This window comes from Phaethon lepturus, unplaced genomic scaffold (assembly GCF_000687285.1).
Source record: "Phaethon lepturus isolate BGI_N335 unplaced genomic scaffold, ASM68728v1 scaffold4979, whole genome shotgun sequence".
Taxonomy (NCBI): Eukaryota; Metazoa; Chordata; class Aves; order Phaethontiformes; family Phaethontidae; genus Phaethon; species Phaethon lepturus.
In genome coordinates, this window is record NW_010565376.1 from 55,079 (window position 1) to 74,549 (window position 19,471).

A 19,471-nucleotide genomic window follows, 5' to 3' on the forward strand; every position below is an offset into this window, starting at 1 on the left:
TCACCATGTTCTGTTTGTCCTTTCATATCATCGAGAATCTAGTGAAGCTCAACCTGACCTAAAGAGCTCAAACAGTCCCACGGTGTCTTTGTCATGTAATTCCTGGGCAATGAGAGTAGTAACTTAACTGTTGTGTATGTACTTTACTGCTGTATTGGTATCAGCACTCCTGTCTTTAACTCTCAGGCAAAACAGAGATTAAAGATTTGCTCATCTGCTTTTTAATGAGCAAAGCTAACTTCTGAACTTCTGATCGCTGTAGCTCAGATCATTCTGAAGTTGCTGCAAGTCAGAGACGTTACTTCTAAGACACTGTATTTTGTAATACTTTGACTTGTGTCTCACAACAAATAGGGTAGCCTTTAATTACTTCCTTAGTTGTTCTTTATTTCTGTGTAGCCTGTTATCGTTTTTTTCATCTGAGAGTGTTCTCTTAAATCTGCTGAGACAAGTAAGGCAAGGAGAAGCTAGGCTGACATCCCAAGAAAAGAGTTATTTTGGATACGCAGTCATATATGAATGCCAAATATGTTTCTCATGACCTTTGTTTTCCACATCAATGTGAGTTACATGCTCTAGAAGAACTGTAACAGTGAGAAGGTTTTACTCCTGTGTTCACATCTTTGCACTGTTGGTGAAAGGCTAGGAAATGGAGGATATTTTCTGTACCATTTCTTCCCAGTTCTGACTTCTGAAAATTTAGGAAGCACATCTTTGTATGCTTGGTTGCTTGCTCTGTCAGAAGGAAATTTTTGTATGTTAACTTTTTTTCAGTTTGACCTCATTGCAGGGTTCTTATTTCTTGTCCCTGTGGACTCATTATCCTTCCCTGGGGAAGTATGATAAGCACAGAAAAGCATGGTTTAAAAATGCTGTAGCTTAACTGAAATCCAAATGCAGACATCTTCCTTTTGTGTTTTTGACTAGACAAGGGCCTCTTCCTGTTGGTCAGTCCTTACTTGACTCAGAAATGAGTTTAATTTCTTCCAACAATTCTAAGGCCATACAGATGAATAATTGGGTTTGTGTTTTCAGAAGTGGACCAGTTCAGCTTGGAACACAACTGCCATCTTGAAACACCTATGTAATGCTTATCTTGCGATGCAACCAGCCATATGAGACAGTGTTTCTGAAATCTGCTCGTTGCTGTTCCCTCTGTTTATAGTCTTGGTGAAGTTCAGTGAGCATACAGATGCCGTCACCAGCACTAGCTTAGAAGCTGCCACGAACATTTCATTCCCTGAAGTGGTCCTCTGAACAGCTTCTGTAATCCAAAGTACCCCATAAATAATCTTGCCTCCTGCAGATGTAGTGACTTTGCCCATAAGTTTGTTGACAATTATTTTCTAGTAGTAGCATTGCTGGGCCAAGGAAGCAATGGTACCTCTCAGACTTAGAGTGGGACTGACTCCAGGGAGGAATATGCCAACAAAACATTGCAAGGACACCTGCCACCCATGTACTTGTTCTAGAGTTGGCATCTGAAACAGTGACCACCAGTTCTTCCTGGTACGGGCAAGTTGCGTAGGGAATTGGACTATTTTGAAAGAAAGGCCATACAGTACTAACACTTGTATGAAGAACTTGCATCCTACATTGCTGAAAGGATCTGTTGTATTTGAACTCTCTTGCCAGTTTTATGGAATATATGCTATCAGCTGGTATTTACTGGAATTTTTCTAAATGTCTTCTAAAAAGAAAATGTTATGAGGAATAGAAAGGGAATGAGATTTAGTATGTTTCAGATGTTAGTTTATGCACTGGAATTTAATACATATTACTACCAAGAAGTTTAAACTGTAGTTGAATTTACACAGTGTACTCCTGAAAGGCGAGACATTTCTTGCAGGGGTTCGATTCTCCTGCCCGTTATCTGCCCTCAAGCCTTTGGAGTGAATGACAGGCAGGCGACTGGCTGAGTAGTCAAGTAAAGAACTGCTACTTGCCCCAACCAACCACAGGTCAGTCTGGCTGCACATTTCTCCATATCGATGTTTTTATCAAACTACAGAGATACTTCTTTTCCTGCTGTCTTATTTTTTGTCTCCTTTCATCTGTAGCTGTTTTGGTGTTACCAAGATAACTGCTGTCTTAGCTCACGCGCATCGTTTTCTGGAGAGTCATCTGTATTATGGCTCTAATTGATGAAGAATTTTTGTATTAATATTGGTGTTAAAAGACAGGTTAATTCGCCAGCTTCTTTTAAGTTGATAGGTAGAAGCAGGGTTGGAGTATTTAAGAGGACTTCTGTTTCTCGTATAAAATAAGAACTGAATACCTATGTGAATTGTCAAGAGCCTTTAAAATATTTTCCATAGATGTTCCTAGTCAAGGGATTGATTCAGCTAGAGTTGGCTATTCACTTATTTCCTACATATTTACTGACATCAGAATGAACATTTGTCTTACATGATCGAAACAAGGGACTTCATGTATCCATGTAGTGTGTGAAAGTGATATTAAATAATTTTGAACTCTTCAACTTCTGAGTTTTAAAACTCTGTTCAGCATCCAACTATGAAACGTAAAGGAGATATGGAAGATGAGAAATGTGTCATAGGACAAATTTGTCCATAATAATATGTATTTTTATATATGTGTGTAATCATTAGTGTTTTTAACAATATGACAAGCACATGGGAAGACAAAAGTCTGCAATTTCCCAGGAAAAAATGAATGTGATAATTACTAATCTTGTGGGTTTTTTATTTTTATTTATAATCGCTAAGAAAAATACTGGGTTTTATATATAGTTGTTCTGGTATTTCTCACATTCTTGTCTCTTTTTGTTTGTCATTTCTTATTCTTCGTCTTGTAATCTTTGCATTGAGATTTCTTTTTTAGAAGGAACAAGGAGGTGCAGCTTATGTGTTCTGAAGAGCACTAGACATTGGTGGATTTCTTGACTCTGTTGCTGCAGTCTTACAAGGATCTATTCCGTGAAGTTTTTGATTGCTCTGTTGGTGCCAGGGTTTGTTAGATGGATATTGTAATCCGCAGCATTATTCTTTACTTTAGATATGTTTTAGCTGGCCTGTTCAGAAATTTCCTGCAGGGTATACAGTCAGAGCAGGTGGCAGTAAAAGATAGAAGAAGGGAAAAATTGAGTCTTTAATATTGCTCAGAGGATCGTTCTTCAAATGAATAAGCAGTTCGAATTTACTTCTGTGGCTACAATATGACCCCTCTAGAGCACTGTTTATTACCTAGGATTACTTATCTAGATGTGATCTCAACCTCTTCTAAAATCATTTCCATCCTTAAAACAAACCCAAAAAATCCCACCTCAAAACCTTCACTCTCTAGGGTATTTGCAAAAGAACAATACATTTATTTCTTTAGCACATTGTAATGAAAACCATTGCTGAGCACTTAGCTGACTGGTTTGTTTTCTGCGTGTTTTCAGTGCAAACAGAGCCCCTATTTTATTTTTAAGTATTTGGATCTTAGAAGTAGATATGGTCATGAAGCAGAAGTTGAAACTCAACTTCAATGGTTCAGCTGTTTGTGATCTGCTGTGATAATATTTATTAAAGTGCATTTTGTTAACGTTTTGTAAGTATATATAACAAGAGATGGTAAAAAATAGCATGTACTGTATCTTAAACAGCCTGGTGTGAAGGGAAACATCTGTTCCTGGTTAAGCTTCTTTCAACTTGTGTTCTTTTGACTAAGCCCTGTAAGAGTGGTGTTGATATATATCTTCCATGAACATTGCAAAACTGTTTTCAGGACTCTCCCAGGAGCCTGGTAGTGCTTTTATAATCCTTTGCCCCCAGCAGCTTTCAGAGTCATCCTCTTGACCAAGATAAAAATAGATGTTATAAAGTATGTAGTTGATGTTTTTAACGATCCCATTTCTGTCTGGTGGGAAAAATAACTTTTTTTTTTTAATAACTATGATAGTATTTTATACTGTGCTGGAATAAAATATGGGCAAATTGTTCAAGTTGTACTTTTGGCTACGAGTAACAGATGGCTTGATGAAACAATATGATTTTAAAGTAACACTCTTTGGTTTAAAAGAAAGTGTTCCCTGCAAATTAAATGTAAAGTCTGTAAGTTTGAGACTGAATTCTTAATTTTTAAAATATTCCCGTTGTCCTGAACCTTTTGGTATTTTGTTTTCATTGCTTAGGACAGAGATGGACTAAACCAGCGTGCCGGTTTTGAATCACTTTCATACTAGCTGATCACAAATAAGTGACTGTTTTCTGATGTTCTACAAAGAACACTGAATTGTGTTCATCCAGCTAAAATAATTGTTAGACACAACACTCAACCATCCATCTCTATAAGTCTTTATTTTCCCTTTGCTTATGTTCGTCCATTAGCGTAGGATTTTCTCTCAAAAGATTCATGCACAAGAATGAGGTCTGCATTTTGAAAAGGCCTGTTCTCTAGAGCAAGTGCTGAGGCAGAGTTTCTACAGACTTTTTTTTGACAGTGTATATCAAGTATTTGTGTTGAGTGAGCATAGCTGGCTGCCCTGTAGCAGTTTATCCCAGGTCTAAACCAATTTTTAGGGAATAGATTTTAAATGATGTGGATAAATTCAGGATTTCTTTTCAGAGTTTAGGGCAAGGATGGGAGGATGCAGGTATGTTACTTGGTTTGTGGGCAGTACCACCCAAACCTTTTTAGCCTGTGTCCCACAATGTTTGCCCTTTGCTAGCTCTGTGAAGGAACAAATGCTAAAATAAGATAATAATTTGAGAAGAATCATTGCACCCAAGACCACGGAGGATGAGACATTGTGGTTTCAAGAGCTGCCATTTAGTGAGATATGCTGAAAGGAAAGTGTACTTGCACCACGCTGCATTACATGTTTAGTATGGTTATATTGTTCTCAGGAATGAACGTACAGCTAACGCAAGCTGAAGAGGAATTTCAAGTTGTTACTCCCATCCCTGCCTTGGCTCCAGTAGCAGGAGACATATAGCTTTCTGTAGCTTAATATCTCTTGGCAGCACTGTCTTAAGAGCCCATCTTCTGTTTTATTCAGCATAGTGGTAAGTTGCAGTAGCTTCTTGCTTCACAACATTTCTCCCTGCTCTGTTTGTAGCTTTCAGTTCCCTTTTGCAGAGGCTACTACTAATGAACATGTTGTAAAGCTGCAAAGCTTGCTTTCTTTTCCCTGTTCAGTGCCTTGTTATGCTCTACCACAAATGCAACAAGAGCTTCAAGTGTCAAGTCAATGGTTCCTATTGAATGGGCTGTGTACTGCAAAGATGGAACATCAGTGTATGTTTGTTTCTTCAAGAAACTCATTAGTTTTTAAATTTTGGGTTTGTTTTTGGACTCTATTTAATCTTCTCTTGGATCTGTCAACTTCATTCTAATAGTCTTCTCCAAAGTTCGTGAACGGTAAAATTATGGTTAATGTTTTCATTGGAACTATCAATATAAACACTGTCAACAACACTGCTTAAAGTATGACTCCGTGGTTTGGGATTATGGTGACATTTTTCAAGGCATCCCTCCAGTTTTTTATCCCTGATGGTCTATTTTGATGTAACTGACAGTGAAAATACTTGGTAATTTGAAAGCCTGAATGCAAACTGGGATTTGACTTTCTAAAAGCTACATTTATTTTACTTGTATTTATATGAACTAGCTATCTCAAATTCAGAATTGGTGAGTGTAAACTACAAAAGGTTAAAAATGCATGGGAAGTACAGACTTAAATGACAGAGCATCCTAGTCAGAAAGTTGCATGGTTTGGAAATCTGCAAGTAGTGAAACAGTCTCAGAGTAACAGGACAGAGAAATGATTAGCAGTTGTTGCTTTGCTGTTTGATTAGTGGAATTATCTTTTTTTGTAACGTAATATTAGAGATGCAAAAATGCCAAAGTCACGAAAGTTCTGAGTCATCTAGAAAGAACTAAACCCCTCTTTCAGAACATTAGCTAAGCTTAGTTGGCTTTAAAATAACAGTAAGCTCCTGACGACTGTTGTTGTCTTCTCAGGAAGGGAGCATGTGAGACCTACAGAAAATACCAGAGGCTAACTAAAAGCCTGTCTTAATTTTAAACATCTGTTTTCAGAAATGAACAAACTAGAAGGGGGATGTGCAGTATTAGTGATGAAACATGTACTACTAAATATTAATGGAGGACATAGTTGGAAGACTGTAGTCTTGAACATCCTTTTCCAGTTTCAACTCCTGCCATGCAGTACATAGCGTTCTCAAACCACAAGATCACATTCTTTGCACGAGATCCCTGGTGCTATGTCTGTTGTCAAAGGAGATTTGCTTGAATCCTAAAAAGAAGGTAGAAAAATACAGTGATCTTGTTTCTGGTGCACTTTATGAGATCCAATGCCTCTAACATTGTTCTTTTAAAAACAACCACCAAATAAACAGACAGAGAGACAAGCATTTCTTTTATTGGCTAAGACAGTTTATGCTTGGTTTAAATAGATAGCTCTGAGCAAAATTAACTAGCTATTGTTTGAAAGGCCATATGTTTGGCCATCAGTAGGACTAAGTAGCAGTCTTTCCCTTAGTTCACTGCAGAGCTAACTAAATGCATCTGACCATTGGAAAATCAATTCATTGCTCCTAGAGAATGTTGTCCTTTCTCCAAGTGCATTTTTCCTATGTGTGCTTTTTGTAGATTGTTTCTGTTGTCTGTTTTTATATTAGCAGCAGTCCCCTTTACTGAGTTGCTACGACATTCTTTCAGTACCTTGTTACAGCAAACCTATTAATGAAATGTTCAGTCCTAATGCCTAGGTTTTGAAGGTGTTTTTTTCCAGATCATCAGGAATTGTAAGCCTTGAGACCATTTAGGACTGCTATAAACTGGAATACCTGGTGACATTAATAAAACTGCTTTTCGTCTGGATGCATCCCAAAAATGTCCAGCTCCTGGCATACAAGAGTTAAGAGAAATTCCTAGCAATTGTCTTATTAAATCATTTGTTTGAAAACTCTTATCCAAGAGAGATATCCTCGTTATTAAATTACTGTGCATTATTTCCCATATTTATTGATGCAGGTGGAATACTATCCTGAGCTTGCAGGAAGTGTTTGATTTGCTGTGTTCCATCCCATGGGAGAAATGTACAGAATCTCCCTGTAACCAATTACTGAAGCTGACAAACGTCTATGATTCTGTTCAGCATGGGATCTATATCCTTGAGCATCTGTATTTATAAGTAGAACCATCATGCTCGCTATGAATAGGAGATTATTACGGAGCTGATAATGCAACAAGAAACGCAGAATCACAAACAGTATGTGGACTGTGTAATGAACTTGCCAAGTGTCTCTATTCTAAATAGATTTGGAAAGAAAACCTATATGTGGCTGTTCAAAATGAGCTTTCGACCTGGAATCTCTGCACTTCTTTCATGGCTGTGACGCCTGTAGTTTAAAAACAAGTAGTTTCCAGAAAAGAGGATTTCATCATTCAGCCATACTGTTGCCAGGCGTGGTTTTACAGATCTTTAAATTAGACTGTCAGCCATTTTCTAATTAGGTAGGGAGCCTTCAAGAGAACCAGAATTATTAAAAAGACGGGACATAAATTTGCTACATCAACATAATTTTTAGTGACACCACTTTGTGCTGCTGATGGTTCCTTTTTTCCAAATACAGTATAAAAATAGCGGTCAGACAGTTCTGAAATAAACAATAACAATTCACAATTGTTAAGAAATGTTAACTGAATTTTAGCTAGGGCACTTGTGTTAAGGTAGTGACATCGGGGTTGAACACGGTGCTTGTTCCTGTTCTTGCTAGAGTTAGTGGGAGATTTGGTATTTATTTCACAGAAAGCAAAGGCTAAATCTGCCATTTTTTTTCCCCTTGGGGAAAATGCCAGGTTTCTAATCAAGCAAATTATAGGGATGACATTAAATTCTTTAACTGCCTTGGCCCTCTGTACACATGAAAATTCACCCCTTCTTTAAGCAGGTTCTATTTTTAAACTGGCATAAATCAAATTTGTTGCAAGCCAATTATAAACGAATTTGGATGTACCCACTTGGGGGTTTACCCAGATTGAAATAAATGAGTTAAGTTTTGCTTCTGTTGTTGAACAATAACATCTTTTGTGATGGAGACCTGTTCTTATATTTGTGGTTAATATCATGCAAACAGCACTTCATGAAGCAATAAAAATTCTGTTCCTATCTGGGGAAAGAACCAAAGGGGTTTTTTTTTTTAATTTTAAATTTTGTTGGAATTTCTCTTTTAAAAATATCCCAAAATGTAAAGAGCAAGTATCTAGCATATTTAAAATACAAAAACAGGTCAGTAAAACAACTGAAGTTAGTATGGATCACCTAATGTAAGGGCATTTTTAATCTAGCTTTTTCTGATGTGGAAAGTGGTGGAGATGCAGTTCTGCTTTTTATGCTTTTTTCTCTCATTTAGTCATGCAATGTAGTATGACAAGGGCCTTTGTTAGTACTCATAGGACTCTAAACTGGCACATGAAGACAAGGAATTCTAGTGTTTATCTGAGCTGGAATATGTTCAGGGTGATCTTGTCAGGGTAGCATCACATTCTTCCCATTCAGGTCAGTTTTACCCCTGCTTTCTCCCATGCAATTCCCAACACCACATCTGCTAAGGTATTTTCCCAAAAGGCTGGAACAGATGTATCTGTCTGTGTGTACCAGCACAGGATGCCTCAAAGAGTCCAAAAACCACAGATGGCTGATAGAAACAGCCCTTCAGCCCTGTGTAGCTCCTGTGCATGACCTGTCCAGGTACTGAGGTTTGTTTGGGCTTAAATCTGGGGTTTTGTTTTTTATAATTCAAGTATTCAATATTTCAAATACAGGAAACAGGAAATGTGAACGTATACTGGATGGCATAATTCATTCTGGATGTGAAAGCAACTAAAATCTCGTACTATTTAATCTCTCAACGGGATGCTGAAAAATCAAATTGTCTTTGTGTGTAGTTTGAAAATGTTCAAGCTTTATATTTTATGATGAGAGCTAGCCTCTCCGTGGTTGGTGGAAAGTTGGAAGGAAAGACCGTGTCTGCTGATATTTCACTTCACTGTTCTGCAGCTTGCATTGCACTGTTGATGTAACATTTCCTGCTAAATTTGCTTTATTGAAAATAATGAGATTCTTCATTCTCATTTATGTAATTGGGAAAATTTGAAATTTTTGAGATTTAAATAAGATTTTTGTATTCTGTATACTACCAATGAACTTGTTGGGAAAGGGCGTTGAAGATACAGTCTCTTTTTCCAATCCTTCTGCTAAACTACTAGGCTTACACAGCTTAGACTACCATTCAGTCCTTAGTTCCTCCTGTCTGCATTCCGAGAGCAAGAGCCTCAGAAGAAAAACCTCAGCATCAGGTATTCCTTAGAACAAACACTTTTTTTTTTTTTTTTTGAGTGAGCCAAGACTGTAAAACATTGCTACAATAGCTGTGAAAGCTGTTCCAGCAAAGCACAGCATGGGAGAGTCTGGTATAGATTGACAAGCAGTCTTCAATGACAAGGACCAATAAAATTACTACATACTTACTACTATCCTCAAACTCTTAACAGTGCATACTAGTTAAATTTCTATAATTAGTTGCCCTGCAGCCTACTAAAGAAATGTTGTGGTGTGTCTGTAAATTAGTGATAAGAGATGAACTGAATTTCTAACTCTGTCATTGACTGTATAAGAAGGTATTTGTAAAGTTACAACAGGGAGTCAGGACTAGTAAGCATATTATGAGTGCATCTATCGTTGACATTCACTTAAACCTTCCTGAGGAAGCTAGTTACATGCTAACTTTCTTTGTGGACAGATAATCATTTCATCAGGATACTAGTAGTATTTTTATTTGAAGGTTATTGTCCTCTGTAGCCATGAGCTTTAGTTAAGTCAGCATCCCATGTTTGCCAGGCTAAACACCTGTGAAGACGATTACCTTGTTTCCTGGAGAACTCTTTTTAAGTTCCTGTGATCACAAAATCAAGAGTTAATTTAGCATGGAAAATATAATCGTCACTTGAAAGAGGAAGTTCTTGTTGTTGATCAGGTATCATCTGTAGGTTTGTGTGTTCAGAACAGTAACACGTTACCAGGAAGCAGATGATTTATTAAAAAAAAAAAAAATCTGTGTGGGGAAGATGCAGAAATGAGCTTCCTATTAAGTTAAAAAAAAAAAAAAAAAAAAAAGAAGTTGTACAAAATTCTTCCTATTTACTCGCTACGGAAAAAAAAGGCCTGAACTGTTTCACATAAGTTCTTATTAAATTGAGCCTCAGAGAATAATTAAGACACTTTAACTCTCTGGAATGACATGGTATGCAGAGAAAGTGAAATTATTTCTCCATTCTCAATGCATTTCTTCTTGAAATATTTATGTGTGTTTAGACTTTACATTATATGAAGAGTATACATTACATGGAAACCTTTCCTTTTCAGTGGGTGATTTTGATAAATGAATCAGCAGACACTCATGTTTTCACAGAAGTCTGGCTCTCGCTGCAGCTTCTGGGTATGAGGACGGTGGGGCTGGTGACTCGAAATGGATGGTACATCTGTAGTGCTGAGTCTGCCTAAAGCAGATCTCTCTGCTTTGTCTCAAACCTTCCTTAGTTAATTCCGGCTTTGTCTAATTATTGTTACTACTAGCCAATGCTTTTTTTCTTAGGACCTTCTGTGATTTGACTCCTTCATTTTCCTCCTTTACTGAAAGTGTACAGGATTAATGATAGCACCCCTCAGTTTCCATTTTAATTCTTCCTTAGCTCATCTCACAACACCTTTTTCTGTTGACTTCTGTATCTTTCCAGAAGTGATGTATTAAAAGAGCTTTGCTTTTATGTACTCATTGTGTGAAAGTTTGCCATTTGTGTCTCAATCCAAAATAGGACAATCAACAACGGTTGTTATAATGGTGCATGTAACAGAATTAATAACCTTTTCCTTGCATAAATGTCATGATTGCACACCTAATAACAGCCAGAAGATGTAATATTAAAGTCCTGGACTTCGTAAGGTTGATAGTAAAACTTTGTGTGAGTGATACCACTTCTGGTAATTTAGCATAAATAAACTTTTCAAACAGATACTTTGTCCCTTGTGAAAAAATATGTAGGCATTTTCTCTCCCCCTTTTTTTTTTTTTCCCTCCACTTTTGCATTATTTCAGATGGTTTACTGAACTTTTCATCATCCTTCTCTACAATGTAACTTTTAATGTAAATGTAACATGACAATTTCTTGTGGTAGTGGACAAAAGTAGCAAAATTACATGCTAGCTGCCTTGAAGGGTGTTATTTTCTGTATTTCTATTTAGCTAAGACAGCTTGACGGTTAAAAATCTAATCTTCTTTGACTTGTAGATTCAAGATGCTGCAAGTCAAGGCTTGAAATTTGTTGGAATTATACCTCAGTACCATTCCCAAAAGAACTGTCTTGTCAGCGCCTCCCTGACACCCGCCAGTAACAACTCTGTGCAATCAAGAGATAATAAAAATGTTTCAAATTACCCCGAGGATCATGCTTCAACGGATGGCGAGAAAATAGATGGCATTAATGGATGCAATACTCCAGCAGTCAGTGAGGAGAGTGCTGACCAGCGTGCCACATCCAGGGAGGGCTGGAGAGGTGAAGGACAGGCTACTGAAGAGTCTGCGAAGGGAAGTGAAGAGCAGTTTCAGCATGCGAACCCAAGTGTAACAGAAGCAGCAGACAAGCCGAATGGACTTGGGGAGAATGAAACACCAGCACGATGCTTAAAACCACTTACTGGCAGTAAGTATTGTAGTGACCTCTCATACATAAAAGCCAAGTTAAAATTGCCTCAATTATGTTCCCATATGTTCCCAGCTCCTTTGCGGGTAGGGAGGCAGGGAGGACCTTACCGCTGTAGTAGCGAAGAAAAGATTAACCAAATGAGCCACTTAACCTCATTTCAGCATGGTTACACAGTTCACAACGACTGAGCATAAGTCAGATGGCAAATGAAGAGATGATATAAGCAGGTGCAACTTTGTTATGGCCCGTTTGTATGCCTGAGTGTAAAGACTTATTTTTGTCTGCTGTTCAGCTAAAGTGGTTCATTTCTGTATTTGTTGCGATACCCTGAGAGCTCTTGATCTTTGTATCTTTTTGTCCATTTGAATAAAAAGCCCTGCTAATCTGCCTGACAAGGTTTTGCAGCAATGGAAGGAATGAGTCACAAAGCCTTATCGCAGTTAGCCCCTTTGTAGCAGGTGAACAGATAGCTGAAATTAAACCACATCAGGAACAGCAGCAATATATGTGATCCGGACGCTGAAGTCTCCTCGTATCCTATAGTCAGGCTGGGGTCAGTGCTACAGTCAGAATTGTAATTACTGGAAAGCAGCAGTTATCTTTGTTAATGGGTCATGTTTGCTAATTCATAATAAAGGTCCTTTTGGTAATGGTGCTCCTATTAATTTGCCTTCCAGTTCTCATTTTTTGGTAAGATTATTCTTCAGATACCAGTTTTCTTTCTTTCACTTCTTTGACATATTTCTCCGCACGTGTGCTTTCACTTCTAAATGTCATTTTATGCCATATGCCATTTTATCAAAAACCAAAAGTCTCAGCTGAGGTCTCAAAGTACCCTCTTTAAGGCGTTTGTTGCTTAGAGGTTACTTCAGTAGCAGGAATTGTAGTTAAAAATAGGATGTAGACCACCGTAATACAGAAAATGAAAAAATCATCAGAAAAAAATATTCTTGCTTCATTACCAGTTTAAACCTCAAAATATTTTTCATTCCTGTATTTGCTTAGAGCCTACAAAACTGTGTACACTCATTTATCTTACAACTTTGCTTACTTTCCTTACAAGCTACAAATCTACATAAGGAAATTCCATCTACATTCCTTTCAGCTGGTACTGTCCTTGACTTTAATTTATCCCTATTCTTTATGTCTTACATAGATTCAGTCAAACAATCTTACCCCTTTGGGGATTTTGTATGTAGGACTGAGAATGACTTTGCGTTGTACCCTCCTTGGGCTATTGTCTTGGTTTCCGTTGCATTTCAGTGTAATTAGCTTTTTGCCTTCTGATTTGGATCACACTCTAGTAACTTTTCACCATACTTACTTTAATTTTTGTTGGGCAAGGGGGCAGCCAGATTTGGTCAAAGCACAGCTATTATTTGGAAGTTTTTTTCTGGTTTACACTAGAATCTTGCACATTATAAAACCACTCAGTTTTATAGTTCTAAATTAGTTATTGCCAAGTCTAATCAGACCAGTTCTTTCTCTTTATGATACACTGTCTTTGAGAGAGTTAACCTAGCAAGTTTAATAATCCTTTTGATGCTGTTCTTCTCTATACTGAACAGGGGAAATCTTTTGCTACAAGTAACCCTGTTCTTAGTATTTCTGCATAATGTGAAGTTGGATCACCTTCAATATTCCCAATTTCTGTCTGTCTGTAACACCCCAGGATTTTATTACAGCTGCTGATTTGCCAGATGAGTGCTGTTTTTTTTTTTTTTAATTAATGCCTTTCGTTTCCTTATTTATCTTTATTTCTTTGAGTGCTTTTTGGATTTGTTTATTTCTCATACATTTTTTAAAATTGCTGAGTTACGCAAGTACTATCCAAGACTAAAGGTCTGAGAAGGCAATTTTATGTGACAGTTCACCTATAGTAGGGTTTTCCCAAATCTATTGCCTGTACAACATTGCTGATTTCTTTATTACTCTTGTATGAGTTTTTGTTATTACAGCACTCCCTTTTCCTCACATGGAAAATATTTCAGTCTTTGGCACCAGTTCTCCATCCTTCCTTGGGAACATGAAGATAGAAAGCATCAGGTGATTTGTTGGGGGTTTTTTTCCAGTTAGCCTACTTATTCCATAGGAAGTTACCACTCTTGAACTCCTTTTTCCCTGCATAAAACTTCAGAATCTTAATTGTGTTCTTTATTTTAGGTTTTATACTATTCAAGTGTTACTTTTATGTTTCTTCATTTTTTTCTGAATATTTTGTAGTGCTCATTCACTTTCCCTTTATTAAAGGGCTCTTCAAAATAGTGTTGAAAATTATTTGCCTCTGAACAAGGCACAGATATTCCAATGGTATGTCCAAAAGTGCTGTGTTACCTAGAACCAAACTTGTCCATGCTTGAGCAGTCAGGTTTGCTGGTGAAAATTGTTGTTGATAGCAGCTTGAGCTGTGGGTGTTTAGGACTGCTGAACTATACACTCAATAATGGTGACAAACAAAGTCAACCACTGAAAGACTCCCACACATTTTAATGCATGTTGTCAACAGCCCAGTGTCAAGTCCAAATTATCATCTCCCTACGGTTTTCCAGTTCCATGATTTGCTATTGTTAATATAATGTCTTCATATACACCAGAAAGATCTCCATTTCCAACAGGAGTTTATTTTGGGGGTCAGAATCAAAACAATCATAGAAGTTTTCTGTGTGTGCTCTTCTGATTTAGGATTATAATAATTTTGTTCTTTCTAAACAAGTGGTAAACAGCAAGAGGATTCATGTTAACAATTTATTCCTTTCTAGTCTATTTGATTCATGGTTCATGACTGAGATCATTAGGTCTCTTTTTCATGTTTGGTTATATTGTGAGCTTCCTGCTCTCTTCTTCAAGTGCTGCCAGCCTGTCTCTGAGCATCTCCCTTCTAATATCTTTTTCAATTTACACACTAATGCTCGCTCAGTGACGTTTGTTAGAGAACAATCTTAACATTTCTCTTGACATCTCTTTCTTTAATACTTGAGATTAGAATATAATAACTTGGAATCAAGAGGAGCATATTGAATGAATTTCATTTCATATAACATCTTTATCTTTTATATTAATTTATTTGGGGGTAGTTTTTGGCATTTGGAAGTCAATAGAAATTTTACCATTGCTTTCCATGTCCCTCAATAAGTAAAATATTAATGTCCAAAAATTCTTCATCACTAATTCTATTGATGGTTGTACCCTTCTGAGAATTTGGAAGATATATCTGCACTTAAACTTTCTTCCAGTTTTAGGGCTGTGAAAGCTCAGCTGTGCTGTCAACAATGACTTTTTTGTGGTGGGAAGCCCACATTAACTGCTCCTACGATATACGAGAGGAGAGTCCAGACAATGTTTAGATTTGTAAGACCCTTCACAATTGCACTTTCAAAATTCATTTACTGTTGTGTTAATGTCTCACCTTGGCTCAGACCCAGACTAAATCAACTAACCATCTAGCATAGTCTCTACAGTAATGATTCATTAAATTTTCTTCAGATGAGACTACTACTTGCTGGTTCCATGCCATTGTATTATCAAAACCAAGTTATTTAACACTTTAGTTTAATGGCCATGATCTACGAAATGCAGTTTCTTTTAAATTTGCAGTAAGAATTTGTACTTGAACTGTCCTTATTGTCATAGCTCTTTTAACAATTCATTCAGTAGAAAAATAAAGGCACTCTGTGCATTAATTTTTAGTGATTCTGACACAGCTGCAGTACTTTAAGCAGTTTGTGGAGCATGTTTTCTGATCTTGGTTTACACCGGTAACTCCAGTGAGGGGTTGTCCATTCGCACTCGGGTATTACTGCCTTTAAATGTTCTATTATCAACAGAAAATCTATTATTAGTAACAAACATTGTAACAGTAATCAAAATATCATATTGGTTTTTGGGACCCTAGTCTGTTGGACACTGCAGAAATGTATTAAGGAGATAACCATGACCCAAAGTATTTTTTGCAGTTGCACAGTGTGATCAGGCAAGGGCAACCAGTGGGCTATACATTGTTTTAGGTGAAATATGATGATATTGTTGTTGCATTACTCCATTTTTTACTTTTTGGTAGAAGCAGAGATCTTCGCTCTCTTCAACAAGCCAAAAACCCCACAAAGATGCAGCCAGTATTTTACAGTGACTATCCCTATGAGGATCTCCAGGAATGGGCAGACTGTCAACAGCTTAGAAGCAAACTGGCTGGAGCACATGACAGATCACTTCAGGAGAGGAGGCTCTTTGGTAAATGCCATCTTCAGCCTTGGAATGGTGAATGGTATGGAAATTACAGAAAGCATTATGCTGTGATTATTCTCCTTTTTCCTCTAATAGGGCTCATTATCTTTCAAGAGAAGGCATTTGGGAGGTGCTTTAATATAGGCTTGGGGCAGATTTGGTTTAGATCAGCCTATTTCAGTGAAGTGAAATGAAAGCACAGGAAGTATTTTGGCATTTGAACAAGGAAAACAGATCATGTATTGTATTTCATAAACATAGTAGAGATGATCCTGTAATTGCAGAAATATACAGAGTTAATAAACAGTACCAAGTAAAATGAATTAAACTAGTAAGATTGTAAAGTAGATGACATAATTGGAAGAGTGGCTTTCTTCTTAGCTGTCTGGCCACACACTGCCTCTGGGTCTGACTGCAGGTCAGTGTAAGGACCCTCCAGTTTCATCTGACCAACGTGTAGTCAGTTACTCCCAGTTCTTGCAGAGACCCTTGATGGCACAATGTTGTATAAAATTGTCTTCTATGTTTGTTTCATCATAGCTAGTGTGTTCATACAAGTGACGGATAAATGTTGGTCTTAAGAAGAGAAGATTAAAAACCATATTTTTGCATGTTGTGAAAATGTGGCACTGAATTCAGCGTAATACTGTAGCCAGTCTGTACTACACTCGTGGCCACTGTGGTGTCTCTGAAGACAAGTCTGCTGTACAAAGACTTTGGTGCATAGCAGGGATCTGAGAGATACAACCAAGGGACCATGAGAACGAAGGGAAGTACTTGAACATAAAAATGTAGAAGTTACAGCCAGATTAATTTTACTGGAAAAGTATATGACTAGTATTCTTCATGGTTAAAGTGCTTATGGCTGAATCTTTCACCTAATTTTGGTATGTTTTGCATTCTTCAAAAGGAATGTGGTAACCCATAGATTGGGCACTACTACTAAAATTCATGGGTTTGTGCCTCAAAATTACAGGGGAACCGATTCCAAAGCATCTTCTTCCCATTTTGCTGCTGGTCAGAATTCCAGGACCCATGATAAAATACAGTAATATGAGTTGGTTCTTGTAAAAGCCAATCAGGAAATTAACAGGCAATCCTAATTTTTAATTTTGCAAGCAAGTAGCAAAAAGGAAGGTCTAAAGTTCAGCTGATGGAATGCTTTTGCACAGCTTCCTGGAAAGCCTTGTAATTGCTAGTTAACTTGCTTAAAAACAAATGGTCATTTACTTTATGTGTTTGAATTGCAACTCACAGAGGCAAATCTAATTGGCTCTATCAGGCTCAGTGTTTTCTTTAATAAAAACTGCTTATCAGTGCACTCTAAAATGCTTTAAACACAGCATTTTTCTGTATTTAAACTTCTAAAGTTCATTTACATAACAGAGGCCTGGGGGAAGTTCATGTACTTGGATACCAGTGAGGAGCGCTGAATAACTGCCTGCAGACATGATAAAGTCACGTTGAATGATGACAGTAAAGTTTCAGCATAAACAGGACAACAAATTGTACAAAAGTGGACAGATTCTGGATTAAGTTAGATTAGAGAATGAAGATGAACAATTAATAAACATTTTTATTTGCATTTTACAGTTACAGGAAGAACAGGTTTAGAAGTAAAAAAGTTCAGAATTAAAGTTTCTAAAAGTGTATTAATTAGAGCAGTTATGTTAAAACACCTTCAATGTGCCCATGCTATTAGAAGAACATTTGCTAAGAACATCCGTAAGTTGCTATTCCTTGCAGTTAAATGTTTATGATTTAGATTTTAAAATTTTCCTATGCTTCAGAGAAATGGAACAGCTTTTTCACTCATACACCAACCTGTATGAACCAACCCAGGGTAGGGAGGAGGGAAGAAAAAGGGGGCTGAGGGCTTCTCAGCTCCTTACTTTTTTCCTAGCCTTTTATGGCAGCCTATCCAGCTCTTCATAGCTGGTCTCCTTATTCACTCATTAATCCTCTTCCAAATTAAGGTAATACTAGCATACTTTCTTTAATTGGTTATATCGCATGTCTTTGTTCTGGGGACTGTTTTTCTCTTTGGCTTAAAGTATGAATTCATTATTTTGCTTATTAGACTGAAAAGCAGGGTTGTTATCATCTTTTCCCCCTTGTCCTTGGAATGCCCAATGAAGTGAAGATTTCCAGATTGTCAGTAGTCATAAATCTGTTTCTTCCTTCTGCCAGCAGTTTAATAATTAGTCTTTAAAAGAGTTTTGAAGTTCACTGATAACAATTGTTTCTTTTTGCTTATTGTACCAGATAATTATAAAGAGAAATATAACACAATTGCAAATTACAATATGTAAACCACGCAGAGTTACACCATATATTAAATGTATTCAGATTTTGCCAGTAAGTTAGAAACAGCAGCTTGCTTGGTGCTTGAGTGTTCTTATGTTGACAAGTAAGTTATTTAAATTTGGAGTTCAGTCAGTTGCTGGTGTTTTTCATCCAAGTCATGTCATTGCTAATTCTTCCTGTAGTCCCAGGTGTAAACTGATCCTGAGTCATCAGGAGTGATCTAAAGTCATCATCGGACTTCTCCCTTGCCCTCCCCTAGTGAGAAGTAGCAGCAAACTACAGATTAATACCACTGCAAATGAAAAAGATACAACAGGTGAGGTCCCTTCCTTTCCAGTAACAGCAAGTCTCCAATCAGCAGTGTAAGAAGGTGAGAGTGAGAAGGGAGGAAGAGTCAAAGCTAAGGTTATATTTTGATGCCTTAACAGAGTAATCACAAGCCTGGTCATCTTTAGTTGTTTTGAACTGCAAGTCTTTAAATGCCTAGCATTCTTGTATTTGTTTTACCATTCTGTCTGTGAATTTCCTGGCTCTCAAACTTAGAAATAGCCAGCAAACCAACGAGAAAACTTTGACAGTACTTAGAGACAAAGCAAATGAAGCAAAACATGAGTTGCTTGGAAGAGGAAAATAGTCAGGGTTTTAGAGGGCCAGATTGATTGTCTCTGTTGTATCACTGCCTCTGACAGATGAACCAGTGATGCATTTGGCCAATTATAGTCACCTTATCCACTGAAGTGGCTGGCATTTTTATCATCCATATGGAATTATTTTTCTCTGTGTGTACTGAAGGTAAAAAGATTCAGGAGGAGGTAGGAGTATAAATATGAAGGAAAGGCCAATATTCAGGTCACATGCCCCATAAAGGCACAGATAGCTAGTTTTCCTCATTGAGAGCAACAGCAGCCTAAAGGTTAGTTTCCTAGATAAGGGGGATTTGTAGTTCAAAGGCCAGAAGGGGAAAATTGTTGCCCACTAGTAAAGCTGTCGTGGTAAAGTAAGAAATCTTTTCCCATACACTTCTTGCAAATCAGAAACAAGAACATCAAAACAGCTTTTTGTCAACCGTGCTACATCAAATATTTATACATCCCAGTGAAAATAGCTTTTTGTGCACAGTAGGATACCTTAATAAAAAATGCAGTGGTAATGGAACATGTGCAGAGGAAGGAGAGTGATTGTAACCTTTACGTTCAGAGCCTTTTCT

The 19,471-nt window shown here is 37.3% G+C and overlaps 1 protein-coding gene across 1 annotated transcript in view; it reads left to right on the top strand.

The window, feature by feature from the left end:
* The window catches only part of RFTN1 (raftlin, lipid raft linker 1), an 86,538-nt gene that overhangs the window by 45,403 nt on the left and 21,664 nt on the right, over window positions 1-19,471 (top strand). Inside the window, exons 4-5 of the mRNA XM_010295157.1 lie at window positions 11,322-11,733; window positions 15,794-15,997. Coding sequence (XP_010293459.1) covers window positions 11,322-11,733; window positions 15,794-15,997 — 616 coding nt within the window. The remainder of the gene's footprint in view (window positions 1-11,321; window positions 11,734-15,793; window positions 15,998-19,471) is intronic.